The sequence below is a fragment of the Thalassophryne amazonica genome, chromosome 15, assembly GCF_902500255.1.
Source record: "Thalassophryne amazonica chromosome 15, fThaAma1.1, whole genome shotgun sequence".
Classification (NCBI taxonomy): Eukaryota; Metazoa; Chordata; class Actinopteri; order Batrachoidiformes; family Batrachoididae; genus Thalassophryne; species Thalassophryne amazonica.
In genome coordinates this window covers 51,445,401-51,460,013 of record NC_047117.1, presented here as the reverse complement: position 1 = coordinate 51,460,013, position 14,613 = coordinate 51,445,401, and the positions used below count along the sequence as shown (strand labels likewise).

Genomic DNA, 14,613 nt, shown 5'->3' with positions numbered 1-14,613 from the left:
CTCCGTGAGGCTCCCAGCGTAGTTTTCCACTGTAGGGAACACCCCTTAGAGTTTTCAGCTGTGGGAGTGTCATATTCCTGAAATTTTCACGCAACAGCAAAGCATAATGATCCTTCCATTTGCATTGCTTTTTATTTCGTTGCAGACAGTATGAACCCAAGATATTTCATGTTTTATGTGGTCACCTTAATCTAATAAACATCCATTCCTGTATTTAAGGCCTGCAATGCATTTACAGGGGCAATTTTTTTGAGATATAAGGATTATATCATCACTTTTACAGAGAATTTTCTTCAAAGAAGTCAGGGGATGACACATGAACATTTCCAAGTCGCTGAATAGATTTTGGACTTCATTTACATCAGTCAGTAAATTGCAAACACTATGGCACTGTATGGTGAATCTATGTCAAGTCGGCAGTTCTCAAAAATTGAGTTACCATGATTGAAGGAGGGAAGTGAAGGAAGCCACCAAGACACCCAGAGAAATCTGGAAGAGCTAGGCTTCTGTGATCGTGAGTGGACAAACTGGCAATAGTGTAACATTTCCAAAATTGGATGCTGATCTTGTGCTACCATGTGGCACAGCATTGTATTCCCCCAGGACACCTGATCTGCTGCCAGTAGTGATAGGTGTGATATGATGGTGGTGGGGGAGTGAGTTGACTGGGGCTTTAATAATAACCCCATAAGGTTAAAGTAGTAAATGTTGTTAAATTACACATCTACACTATTTATCTCAGACTGTAAAATTTAATTTAATAACTATTGACAACTTGTAATCGTAGTTTCTCCTCTAAACTGTGTTATAAACACTTGCATATGACTTTTTAAATAAATTAAGAATGTGCCACTGTTTTTGTTAGGGGTTCAATTCACCACCAAAACTCACTACCAAGTATAAACCCTGAGTGACCCTGTGTAGTCATTACTCAAATGAGTAAAGCGCCACACTGTTGTTTTAATCTTCAAGTATGGTTCAACCTGCTTAGACTTCCATGGATATGCATCCCAGAAGGTCAGTGTCTATAACTGTGTCAGACTGGTGTGCTTTAGCGGGTGGTTTGGTGACATAACATGCCGGACTTGTACCAAGTGATTTGTGCAAAAACAACTGTAGCACACCCGCAGTATAACTTTAGCACAACTTTCCAGTGATGGTCACACCAGGGATGAAAACATTTCAGGTTTCATGGAAATGCAAGAGATTAACAAAGTACAGTGTGTCAAAGTTCGCAATAGGAGAATAAATTTTTGAGACTTGTGAAAATTCTGGTATGGTTAAAACAAGACTATGACAGGAATATCCCAGTTCATCATGGACACTGTCCTGGACACTCAGATTTTTCAAGGTGGGGACATAGTTTTAAATCGTGAACATCTCTGATGTGTATCTGTGAAAGTGACAATTTTACTTTTAGTCTGTATCACACATAGATAAGGCAATTTTATATCATTTTTAAACTTGAGTAATGGGGTTTGTAGTATTAAATAGTCAGTGTTTAGTTTTAGGGTTTGAAAAAGTTTTGCACAGCAGACAGTTCATGGCGAGTAATACGTATGTGTTGTGCAATGCTTAATAAATTAATCTGTGTGTATGTATCCTTCTACATGTACATGCATGTGGTTTCTTCTGGGTGTGCAGTGTAAGAAGCTGAGGATGTGTGTAGCAACATGCAACAGAGCAGATTACTCCAAATTGGCCCCCATCATGTTTGGGATCAAAGCTCATCCTGAGGACTTCGACTTGGAAGTGGTGGTGCTTGGTTCACATCTCATTGACGACTATGGGTAAGACCAGCATTCAGACTTCACTAAGCCAGATGGTGATGAGCTCCTGAAACATTCACATGAAAAATAATGGATAAAAATTTGTTTTGTATAACTGTTCTCACAAATTTACAAAGAGCTTGCACAAAAAAAATACATACAGCTCAAACAGTAGTCAAGAAAAATTTACAAGACATTAAACAATACTGTCAGATTCTTGTTTAGTCAATGGAAATGACCAGATTTTGCAACCGGAATTTTGATCCATTTATTTAATGTTTGTCAAATACACTGTCACATTTAAAGGACATGTCGCACTGAAATCATAACAATTAAGATTTAGGCCGTTAGTGATCATCCGCTGATCCACCAGGATTGCTTTGTGCACTTCTGTGACCAGTTTCAAAGTATACGGCATTCGCAGCGAACAGCTACGGACACTTCAGAAAACAAATTACTCGTGCGTACTTGAGTGTTTCCGACAGGTGACGGTTACTAGAAGCGCCCCAGCGTGTGCTTCAGTGAGTTGAGGCACAGATTAATTCCAAATTTTACACAAGTGTGATGTTGTTATGATGACTTATTTTTAAGTGATAACTGTTCATTTTGATGCAGTCACAGTAAAAGCTGCGGCTGTGAGAAGGTTTTTTGCACCTGCGGCAATTAGTCATAAAGGCAGCCTGTTAACGCTAATATGTGTTGTATATTACTGTGAAAATCTAATAAATATATATCTGTGTCATCACGGAGACATTCCACATTCATTAAGTGGCAATAAACAGCTGACATGCCAAAGAATAATGTCCAGGTCCACTCACTCTCAGGTTCTGATCGCGGGCACATGCATAATGTCCAGTTGCAGCTCTGCCTTCAACTCAACTTCTGTCAGGATCATGGCATATTGGATAATCCATTAGCTCCTGACAATAGTTTCTTTTCCAATATGAGACCTAGATCTGCATGTCCAGGCATGTCTGCAGCAGTAAACCAGCAGCTGTGGCACAAACAGCAGCGTCATGACACTTTAAGTTCCAAAATCCGACAGACTCTGAAAAAGTTAAGAGTTTCGGAGTGAATTGGGTCATCTCGTCTGTAAAACCGAGCTACTGCTTTCAAAGAAAAGCTCCGAAGCTTCGTTATCGGGCATAACCTAATTCGTTTTGTTCTATCTGTCTCTGTTGGGGATGTCTGTGTTTTGCTCTTAACTATGTCACACGCAGAGAAATGCCGAGAATTGCTGAGTGAGACGTTTTTTGGAAATACACGTTTCCTCGCTTCGGGAGAGGAATAAAAACATCATAAACCCCTAATTATGGGTGTATGTGCCCATAATGGACGATTTATAATCATGAGTACTTTGATGTGTTGTTAACTGGGATGTTAAAACACATGCGACACATGACTAACCCTAACATTTACGTAGATTCTGGATTTGGATGTTACAGCACACAGATTCTACAGTAATCTGAATAGAAGTAGACAACCGCCCTGATGGTTGCCAAGAATTGGGACACATTCCACATGTTACAAATTGGATGACTTGTCCATAAATCTCTCATGGGTTTGATGCCTTTGGATCTGTGTTCATACGTGGATCGCAACCTAAATACTTAGGGCCTCCACTGCCATAATATTGTTCAAATGTCAGTCCCCAGAGTCAGAACTGAGCTTGGCAAAAAAGCTTTTAATTACACTGCTTCCTTCTGACACGTTTCTTGTAAGTTGCTCATAAATTGAAATACATCCATTAATGTTGTCCATTGATTGGCTGAAAACTGCAGTCCTCATACAGTCTGTTTCAAATATTAAAGCCATTCACAAATGGTGTAAATATAAAGTCTTAATCTTACCTGTTCGTTTCAGTCAGATTCATCATCACAGCCTGGCAAAAACCTATCGACATAAAGCGTCCTGGTTTTGGAAAATGACATCTGAAAATACACTCAACAAAAATATAAACGCAACACTTTTGGTTTTGCTCCCATTTTGTATGAGATGAACTCAAAGATCTAAAACTTTTTCCACATACACAGTATCACCATTTCCCTCATATTGTTCACAAACCAGTCTAAATCTGTGATAGTGAGCACTTCTCCTTTGCTGAGATAATCCATCCCACCTCACAGGTGTGCCATATCAAGATGCTGATTAGACACCATGATTAGTGCACAGGTGTGCCTTAGACTGTCCACAATAAAAGGCCACTCTGAAAGGTCCAGTTTTGTTTTATTGGGGGGGGATACCAGTCAGTATCTGGTGTGACCACCATTTGCCTCATGCAGTGCAACACATCTCCTTCGCATAGAGTTGAAGAGAACACCTCTCCAACGTGCCAAACGCCAGCGAATGTGAGCATTTGCCCACTCAAGTCGGTTACGACGACAAACTGGAGTCAGGTCGAGACCCCGATGAGGACGACAAGCATGCAGATGAGCTTCCCTGAGACGGTTTCTGACAGTTTGTGCAGAAATTCTTTGGTTATGCAAACCGATTGTTTCAGCAGCTGTCCGAGTGGCTGGTCTCAGACGATCTTGGAGGTGAACATGCTGGATGTGGAGGCCCTGGGCTGGTGTGGTTACACGTGATCTGCGGTTATGAGGCTGGTTGGATGTACTGCCAAATTCTCTGAAACGCCTTTGGAGACGGCTTATGGTAGAGAAATGAACATTCAATACATGGGCAACAGCTCTGGTTGACATTCCTGCTGTCAGCATGCCAATTGCACGCTCCCTCAAATCTTGCAACATCTGTGGCATTGTGCTGTGTGATAAAACTGCACCTTTCAGAGTGGCCTTTTATTGTGGGCAGTCTAAGGCACACCTGCGCACTAATCATGGTGTCTAATCAGCATCTTGGTATGGCACACCTGTGAGGTGGGATGGATTATCTCAGCAAAGGAGAAGTGCTCACTGTCACAGATTTAGACTGGTTTGTGAGCAATATTTGAGGGAAATGGTGATATTGTGTATGTGGAAAAAGTTTTAGATCTTTGAGTTCATCTCATACAAAATGAGAGCAAAACCAAAAGTGTTGCGTTTATATTTTTGTTGAGTATACTTTAATTCCTTGTGGCTGAAGAAACGTAGTATTTTAAAGCAAGTCCCTCTGCATTATTAGGTGCTTTTGTCAGGCTGAGGATGCTGGTGTCACCGTCTGATTGATCCCCCATCTGTCAGACGGGGGTAACGATGAGACTGCGACTGGCGCTTTAACAGTTGAAAAAGTCACCGCGCCTCAGTCATTCACCTTAGCATTTACCACAGCCATCAACCAACTCATCAGCATTCTGCACATGATGAAATTAAATCCCATGATCCACCAAGACTAAAATAAAATAACGTTAAATTACTCTGTTTTGCCTCTTTGTGGAGAAGAGACGCTGCATGACGGTGTATACGTACTTGATGACGTGCTCATCAATATTTAAGCATTCCACTTACCAAACAAAAGGGTTCTGCTGGTGGTGGAAATGCAAAACAAGCCAGAATTAACTGTTTGACCCGAACTACACCGTGCAGTACCGGCCCGAACCACTTGGTGAAAATGCGACTGTCAGCATATGCTGACTAAATCATCAAGGTGTGACAGGGCCCTTAGATCAGAAATAAACATCCTTACAGTCTGGTACAAAAAACATTTTTGTCTCTCTAGCTAGTTTCCTCCTCCATGATGACTGAAGAAGTGAAAATTTGTCCTTTTTTTCCTCCAAGTACATCTTTATGAAATTTTAAGTAAAATTTAATGTGTAATGTATTGTCAGAATTCCACCAGTCATCACTGCCATATCTCAGGATAGATGTGCACTCACTTGTTTATCAAAGTTTAAGCCATGAAAAAGCATGTTCACATAAGAGACTGGGCCTTATGTGGCCTGCGGGGCACCAGTTGGTACCCTCAATCGCACACTGCAGAACACCAGACCTGCTATGCCACGTACCATCACTCATACCACATTAAGAGTCAGAGTTTTAAACTTTTTTAAATGGTGCATTGTAAAAGAAGTTTTTATACGTTCTGTACTAAAGTGTTTATAGATGGCCTTGTGTAGATACAGTGTGTCTTGCAGTAACTGGGTATGGACTGTCCTTGAATGCCTTCCAGAGATTAGAGATATTTTTTCACTTTGCTCATGTAGTTGCAAAACTACATAAATATGACTTGTGTCACTGTCCGAGCAGATGCTTGCAGGTAGCAGATGTGTCACAGTTCATTGTCCTCACTTCTGTCTCTCTACAAATATGCTCTGCTTACCACAGTACAAAGTCATTTTTGCTCTACAGCCTGTGTTGTGATCAAGAACCTTTTCTCAGCAGAGAAAATAAACCTCAGATGCATTATTGCAGTGACAATTCTTAATGTTTCAGACTCTGTGAATACAATCTTCCACCATAACATTGACTTTGTCAGCAGTGATTCTGGTGTGAAACGAGTTATACTGATGAATTCACAGGAAATGGTGACAGACCATTTCATGAAAAAGCATGTCTGACTTTTTTTTAACTAGTCAAAATCTGAAGAATAGATATCAGAGTCTGACTTCTGACATCGTCTGTTGAAAGCTCTGACTGCACTGACGGAGACCACAGCAGGAGCTTTGAACTTTATTCTTCAAATTACTATAAAAACATTTACTCCACAGACGATTGTTTGTGTGAGAGAATACCAGAATCAAAGTGCTCTGAATGTGCTAAAATTAATATTGACAATTGATTAATGGATATTTAGCTGTATTTTTCATTGATGTTACTAAACTGTATCTGGCCTGGCAGGGGTTCCCGTTAGTCTGGCAGCCTGTCAGGCTTAATACTGTAGGGTAAACACTAAGCATGTGAATCTCATCACTGACAATGATTCAATACGCACCTTGATAAACGACCAGCGATACGATACACATAGCGATACATTACGATACTGACGATACGATGTGATACAATTCACTCCTGTTCCCAATTCAATTTGATATGTATTTGATGGCGATTCAATTCCTCACAATGCGATACGATTAGGGATGGGTATTGATAATGGTGCATTTACACATAGGCAGGACGTGTTATGAATGTCATATTTGCATCATTCTTGGCACATTCCTGACATTCTTAACCCTCTGGGGCTGACGCCGTCGTAAACAACGGCTAAGACCAAGCTTTACTAAATTATAAATAACTTTCTAATGATATGAGATAGAAACTTACTTTTTTTGCTGAAAAGTTAACTCCGCGGACTTTCGAGCCAGCCATCGGCCATCTTTGTACTCCTCATAGAAGCTGTGTGATGACATGCGCAATGTGAGTGTCCAGTCGGAATTGGTTCACTGTCACATGGTTTTCCAAAACCATGTGACGGTGACCATGTCAGAAAATCTTCCACGAATGTCACGCACCACCCTCATTTCGCCTCATGTTGTGGAGGTCGCAACTGAGCATGTTGATTCGTCTTGATTAGTGGTGATCCTTAATAGAGTGTGACAGTGTTCTCTGACATGCACACAATTAAACCCTGCTGCACCGCATTCAGTTTCATTGCTGCAGTATGCTGAAGGAGGACAGTGATGCCAAGATAGCTAAAAACCTCGTTCCAATGCGCATCAGTACGCTCCTGCAGGTGTTCGACCTGCTGCTTCTGCGTCTGATGTTTGAGAAAACGCGCAAGACGAGAGGCGCATGGAGCCACACATCTGGCTCTCTCCATCTCCTCCTCCTCCTCTCTGCGCCACTCCATGGCACAGAGCCAAACTAAGCATGCAGTCACAAAGTTCTTCTGCTGTGGATTTTGAGGAGCATCCTGGAGCGATCTGAATTGTTCAGCAGCTAATGGATGAATGTGGGTGGGTGTGTGGAGACAGTTCGCCTCATTCACAATGTGAAAGAACGTAACAATGCACTGTTACGCGCAATAGCACACAGCAGCACAGAACATTATTCCTGACCATGCGGAATGGTTCCTGATAATTCTCCAGCAACACATGCCATTAATCGTAACGCGCGGTAACAGGTTGCAGCAGTTCCTGAGGACACCTGACGCCTCTGCCCCGAATCATCACATTTGTCATCAGCACCAAGAATGTATACTTCGTGGCATTCGTGACTTGTCCTCGTTATGTGTAAACGCAGCATAAGATTTTATCTATCAATGCATTATCAATCCGATTCTTTATCAGTTCTCTTGTCAATACCTCTTGTGAATTTTCTATGTACTAAAAGTAGGCTTTACAGGTTTTCTATGTCAACATTTTATTGAGTCTTAAAGTAAATAAATATGAAATTGGTCACTGGAACCTTGATCTCTGGACATAAATATCAAAATCTGTACATAGTCACTGGATTCTTGATGTACATGTTGGATCCTTGATCCCTGGACAGAAATAGAAATGAACAAAATCTGTAGTTTTTGTCAAAAGCATTTCATTTCTGATATTAATGGCACTAATGTCCATAGACTCTGAGCTGACCTTTTCAACCAACTGCTGCACGCCAGGATATAATTCATAAAAAACGCAGGATCTCTCATTTTGGGGGAAAAACAGTTTTTGTCAGTTGTAGTTTGTTTGTAATATGTATATGTCGCGGACATGACAAGCGAAGCGCTTCGGCATCTCACCGTGTCATTTAATGGCTGCTGCATTTCTTGCACCTCAGCAACCGATGTGGTGTCTAATCCTCTTTATAATGTCTATGTTCATCTACCGTCAATGTGTGGCTTTTTATGACAGTGTTGTCTGCCGGTTTGTGGCCTTTTCTCCACAGTGGCTGAATTTTTGTGTCGTTTCCGGTTTGTGCGTCTGTCTGCCATAGAGCGAGCTTCGTGCCGCTGTGCAGTGCTCCACTCGTATTATAATGTTTGGAAGGAGGTGTCATTTGATTTAAAATGGAGATTCTGAAGTTATTAATTCCGACCGAAATCTGCGCGGCTCTTTGGTCCCACAAAACAAAGGATATTATTATTATTATTTTCTTTACCTGATGGACAACTTCAGCTTACGCATCAGCTGGGGCTCATGCCAGTGGACTTGCCGCTTCAGGCCCCTTCACACATAGTACGAATGTGGTCAAATTGTGCATGAAGCAGGAATCGTATGCAATACGTATAAAATCTGAGCTGCCTTTTATGCCTCGTACACCTGTTGCTACAACTATTTGCGCACACTGGCGGCTGAAAGACAGAGTGCCCTGTGAGAGCCCACTCTCGCAGCAGGTGTTGGCCAAATTCCAGGTGACACACATGAGCATCTGACACCGCTCTCTTGGCATTTTGAAAATGTGTGGGCTTTTGTGCTATTAGCACAACAGTCAGCAGACGATCACTTTCGAGCTGGTGGTGAAATTTGTCTAAGTGCCCCCACGACTGAAGTTGCCAAGTACACATGTGGCATGCCAGAGTATCGGCTCCCCCCACAACACGTGTGGGTGTGTTTCGAGCACCCCCCCCACCGCTGCCCCCCCAACACGTGGTTTGTGCGCTCCCCCGCAGGCAAAGCGCCTCTCATCTGATCACAAAGTGACACCTTGGTAGGGGTGCTGAATGGACAGGGATCATGGCTGGCTGTCAACAGCAGAAGCTGTTGACAACTCTGGTCCTGGATGTCACAGTTGCAGAACACGTACCGTGTTTTGATGGACACGCGTGTGTGTGTGCTTGCTGTCCTCACGTGGAAATACATAAAACATATATCGCTTTTGGGTGATTCTTTAACTACGGGCACTATTGGCCTTGTAAATGTAATTTCCACCACACCATTGCCTTACAATATAAAGCGCCTTGGGGCAACTGTTTGTTGTGATTTGGCGCTATATACATGTGCTCTGATGTCACTGTTTATCTCCATAGAAACTACCCAAACAATCTTTCATACAAACTGTGTTGTGGTGGAAATTACGGCAATAGTGTGGGACGACTACATTTTGTTTAAAAAAATCACAACAGTTGTATGACATTGAATACCCCAGTTATGTTTTGATTATTTTACTGATATTTTATTCAGAGATATTTTAAAACATTAGAAATAACGTTTCTTTACCATTCATTTTTATCATTGAAGATCAAAAGTCTGGGTGTGGGACAAGCACAAAACGGCAATATTTGCATATAATGATGCTGAAAAAAGGTGAAAAAGTCAGCATAGACTACTAGAACAAATTTCTTAACACACTTTCATTGTAAAGATAACTATAAAAGTGTGAAATTTCCCCTTTTTTCTGTTTATCATACAATATGATCAAAGGACATAATAAGTGCCCGTAGTCTAAGAATCACCCTTTTGCGACGGGCTGGCGAGCATGCACATTGACAAGCTGAAACGGACCATCAGTTCATGTGGACACACAGCAGGCGATCTGAATGTCACGTCTGTCTGACAGGAAACGTGTCCTGTGAGCGGCCTGCCACAGGACTATATGACAAGCCAACAGTGTGACAAATATGCCAGTTTCAGTCACGTATCAGCAGAAATACGCCGTAACAAATGCATTTGGTCAGTTATCACAGCACATTTTTCTCTTTTTTTAAAAAGAAATACATATATATGTTTATGTCCTTATTGATTTCAGGCATTTTTCTCCACCCTTTACAGGACAGTGATGGTAGCGCAGTGGTAATGTTTCTGGCTAGTAATCAGAGCTTTTGTAAATTGCAGGTTTGAATTCCGTGGATGGCATGTATTTTTTTTTTTTTAAAGCAGCTGTGCAACGTGGTTGCACATGTTCCAGCTGCTCAGTTTCAATTTTCATTTATATAGCGCCAAATCACAACAAAGTTGCATCAAGGTGCTTTACACAAATAAGCTGTCTAACCTTACCAACCCCTCACACTGTGTTCCTGCTGGGACAGTTTTGTGCAGGACACAGTCGCATGCACGAAACTATCGCAGCGGGTTTGTTCACGCCTGCCCATTGGCTTGATGTTTTTGTGGTTCGCTCGTACAAGCTGTTCCGCCATGATTCACCCTGATTTGTTCTTACACATACTATGTGTGGAGGGGCCCTTCTGAAAAGCAGCGAAGGAGAGAACCAGTGAACAGCAGGTCGAAGCACTGCTTCGTTGCTTCAAGCAGACCTGCTGCAGTCTGCAATCAACGTAGAGAAAAAAAAAATCATTTTCTCAATAAACACCCTCAAGAATGGTCGCTCCGGTCTCCTGAACTGTCCATGGTGCATTCAGTGTGCCTTGGAAAAAAATCAATGCAAGCAGGCAGCGAGCAATGCAACACGATTCAACCCGTCAATTTAATCAGTGCACTCACATTGTGCACATTTGTATCTAGATTGTCGATTAATCTCCACATGCATAGTAAACACTACTATTTTTTGTCAAAATTTATCCTCCATTTGTGAGAAGATATTCAACATATCATTGCCACCCTTGTTAGCGTGATATCTCAAGAACCAGTTGACCAGTTTTATTCATATTTAGCATAAGGGTGTACCCCCAACACTTTGTATTACTGATTTGTGGGGACGGGGGCATAGATGTCATCTCCCGCTGACTCTTGTTTAAAATTTTTGCTCTGCCAAAAATGTATTAATTAAAATAACAAAACTTTTTAGTGCATGGATATAGAAAATTTGTTGTTTATTTGGTTTTGTTTCTTTTTTTGCTCCTTTCCACTCTGCAGGAATACTTTTCGCATGATTGAACAGGATGACTTTGACATTGACTCCAAGCTCCACACCATTGTGAGAGGGGAGGATGAGGCAGCCATGGTGGAGAGTGTGGGGTTGGCACTGGTCAAGCTCCCGGATGTCCTACAGAGATTACGTCCTGATGTCCTGGTTGTCCATGGTGACCGCTTTGATGCTCTGGCTCTGGCAACTGCTGCTGCACTGATGAACATCAGAATACTTCACGTGGAAGGAGGAGAGGTGAGGAAGGTTGATAATTTGTTTAGCCCAGAAGTAAACTTTGGCGCCTTGACTTGGGTGTTTCACATCCGTAAATCTGATTCGTCACCACAAGGCAATTAAATGGCTTGTATAAACATACCGTATTTTCCGCACCATAAGGCGCACCTAAAAGCCGTAAATTTTCACAAAAATCGGCCGTGCGCCCTATAATCCGGTGCGCCTTATGTGCGCACTGAATTCCAAAATCTGTAAAAAACGACCGACGTTGTCTTTGACCGTCGGAATATCGGACCATTTCCCGCTGACACAGGGACGTAATACATAAAGTACGTACGCTGGCAGCGTAGAGTACGTACCCTGGCAGCGATAAACCGATCGGAGAACATTACGTAATACGTAAAGTACGTACACTGGTAGCGTAGAGTACGTACGCTGCCAGCGATAAACCAATCAGAGAAGAGTCCGTGGTACGTACACTTACCTCCGCCACTCCTCCGGTAGTTACCGTATACAACAGGTATCCTGCAAAAAACATTTTTGTCTAAGGACCCCCGAAAATGGCGTCAGCGAAGAGACATGCTTACGAGGCACAATTCAAACTGCAGGCTATCAGTTACGTGGTTGTTCATGGGAATAGAGCAGCTGCGAGAGGAAACAAGAAAATGAACTGCGCCAAGTTAAAAGGACCAAACGGAGTTTCCACGGAAACAAAGTTGGCCACAGCTAGAAGACCAACTCGAGCAATGGGTCACTGAACAAAGAACAGCCGGGAGAAGCGTCTCTACAGTCACCATTTGGCTGAAGGCAAAAACGACAGCGATGATGAGAGGGAAGATGAGCGGGAACCTGGCGTGTTTGATGGCAAAATTGCCCAGCTGTTCAATTCAGACACAGAAGATGAGGACTTCGATGGATTTGTGACAGAACCATAATAAAAAATAATGTACCATATTGTTGAATAGTTCAAAGTTGTTAAAAAATTAAAATACACTCACCGTTTTGCTTCCATGACCTCTTTTTTTTTTTTTTGTAGACTATATGTTTTAGCGTGCGCCTTTTGTCAGGGTTAAGTACCCGCTAATTGAGGCCGCGCCTTATAATCCGGTGCGCCTTATGGTGCAGAAAATACGGTACCATATTTTTCTGAGTATAAATTCCACCTGCCAAAATATGATTCTTGAAGAGGAGAAGAAAAAATGTATTAAGTAGAATTATTACGACAAAATGTTCATCAATAAATTTTGTATGGTCTTTTTGGAGTAATATTTACCTAATAAGAAAAGTTAAGTTTTTACAGATTGTTTGCTAATCAGCAGTGAAGTGTGTATATTGTGTGATTTATTATTATTTTTTCTTTCTTTCTTTTCTTTTAACCCCTATTCTTTGTATGTGCCTCCACCAACTGATAAAGGAGGGCAGAGGTGTTGTAAAGACAGCTTTCAATTTGTATGTAGAAAACTCAAGTCTGGGAGCATGTTCTAATGCTGTGCTTTGTTGCATCCACAACACCACAAGACCGCGTTGGGTCCTGGATGGCAACCACCCAGGCAGACAACAGGTCCATTTGCACAGCTCTAAAATGACCATCTATCTGCCGCAGCCAGGTGAAAAATGGGTGTCTCCTTGGTCTTCTCCAGGCACTGGGGTCCTTAACACTCAGCCGCATGGTCAAAATGTCGTAACTGAACGTTCACTCACAATGCAAGTGATAGTCCTCATCCTAGTCTCTCTTAGTAACTGCTTGCTTGATACAAAGTCATTCCAATGGTACCCAAGGATCCTCCGAAGAGACTTAGTACCAAAGACATCTAGTCATCTTTTTAGGTCACTGGTTAGTGTACAAGTCTCATAACAGGACAGCACCAAGACCCTAAAGACTTGAAACTTCTTTCACCTGCAAAGATATCGGCATCAGAAAACCCCTTTTTGTTCAGTGGCCTCTTGTCTCCACAAGATCAGCTGTTTCACCACATACAGATACACTTCTGATGACTGAACCCAGGAAGCCATTAAAAAGCTGAATCTTAGTCTTGATCCAGTACAATCTCAGACCCAGACACTTAGCTTCTCAAGTGCTGCAAATGGTGTATCCATTGATTCCACAAGATAAACCTTTCCTCACCAACAAAAGCACCCAAGGCACTGATTTCCACAATCCTACCAAACACCCAGTCTATGCAAGCATTGAACAGTGTAGGAGCCAGAACACAATCCCTGTTCCTTTCAATCAGCAACTCTAGAAAAAAGATGTCATAGAAATAAGTCAGTTCAGCATTATATACGCTTGCACAGTGACTGTCAGATATTCTGGTCAAAGTTCAGTTACCCATTTTAGCAAATAAAGCCATGTTACTTGAATGTGTGCCTGTGTGATCCATGGCAGACCCCCAGTGTTCAGTGGTCGATTGTCACAGTACACATGGGTTGCAAAAGTGGAAATGGCAAATTTGGTCAGTGCATGAGAGCAAACAAAACACTGCAAATTGTACGTCCTACACAATTTTCCACTGGAATTGCAACATCCCAAAGGACATGGGTGGTCTAAATGAGTAAGTTATGATTTTCTTTTTTATCTGTTACATATCCAAAAATAAACCCAACCTAATATTTGATAATGTAGTGTGTGTATTACAGTATACTACTGCATGGAACTGATGGCTACGGTGCATCCAGAAAGTATTCACAGCACTTTACTTTTTCCACATTTTTTTATGTTACAGCCTTATTCTAAAACAGAGTAACTTAATTTTTTCCCTCAAACTTCTACTTACAACACCCCATGACATGAAAAATGGATTTTTGAAATTTTTGCAAATTTATTAAAAACAAAAAACTAAGTAATTGCATGTACATAAGTATTTGTCGTGGTCCTTCTCTCTGTTTGTCTCAGAATTCCTTCTTGGATAACACAAAAATGACTGCAGGTGGTTTGCAAGAGAAGGGACACAACACTTAGAAAAACTCAGTCTTGGACAGGACAAAATGCACAGAGTTTAAGTTTATTCAAG

The 14,613-nt window shown here is 41.7% G+C and overlaps 1 protein-coding gene across 5 annotated transcripts in view; it reads left to right on the top strand.

Moving 5' to 3' along the window:
- The window catches only part of gne (glucosamine (UDP-N-acetyl)-2-epimerase/N-acetylmannosamine kinase), a 125,030-nt gene that overhangs the window by 49,412 nt on the left and 61,005 nt on the right, over nt 1–14,613 (top strand). For 3 of the 5 annotated variants that reach the window (XM_034187478.1, XM_034187479.1, XM_034187480.1), the window contains exons 3-4: nt 1,645–1,790; nt 11,377–11,623. In XM_034187478.1, the coding sequence (XP_034043369.1) occupies nt 1,645–1,790; nt 11,377–11,623 (393 nt within the window). The remainder of the gene's footprint in view (nt 1–1,644; nt 1,791–11,376; nt 11,624–14,613) is intronic. The other 2 variants (XM_034187481.1, XM_034187482.1) reach the window with 1 other exon arrangement.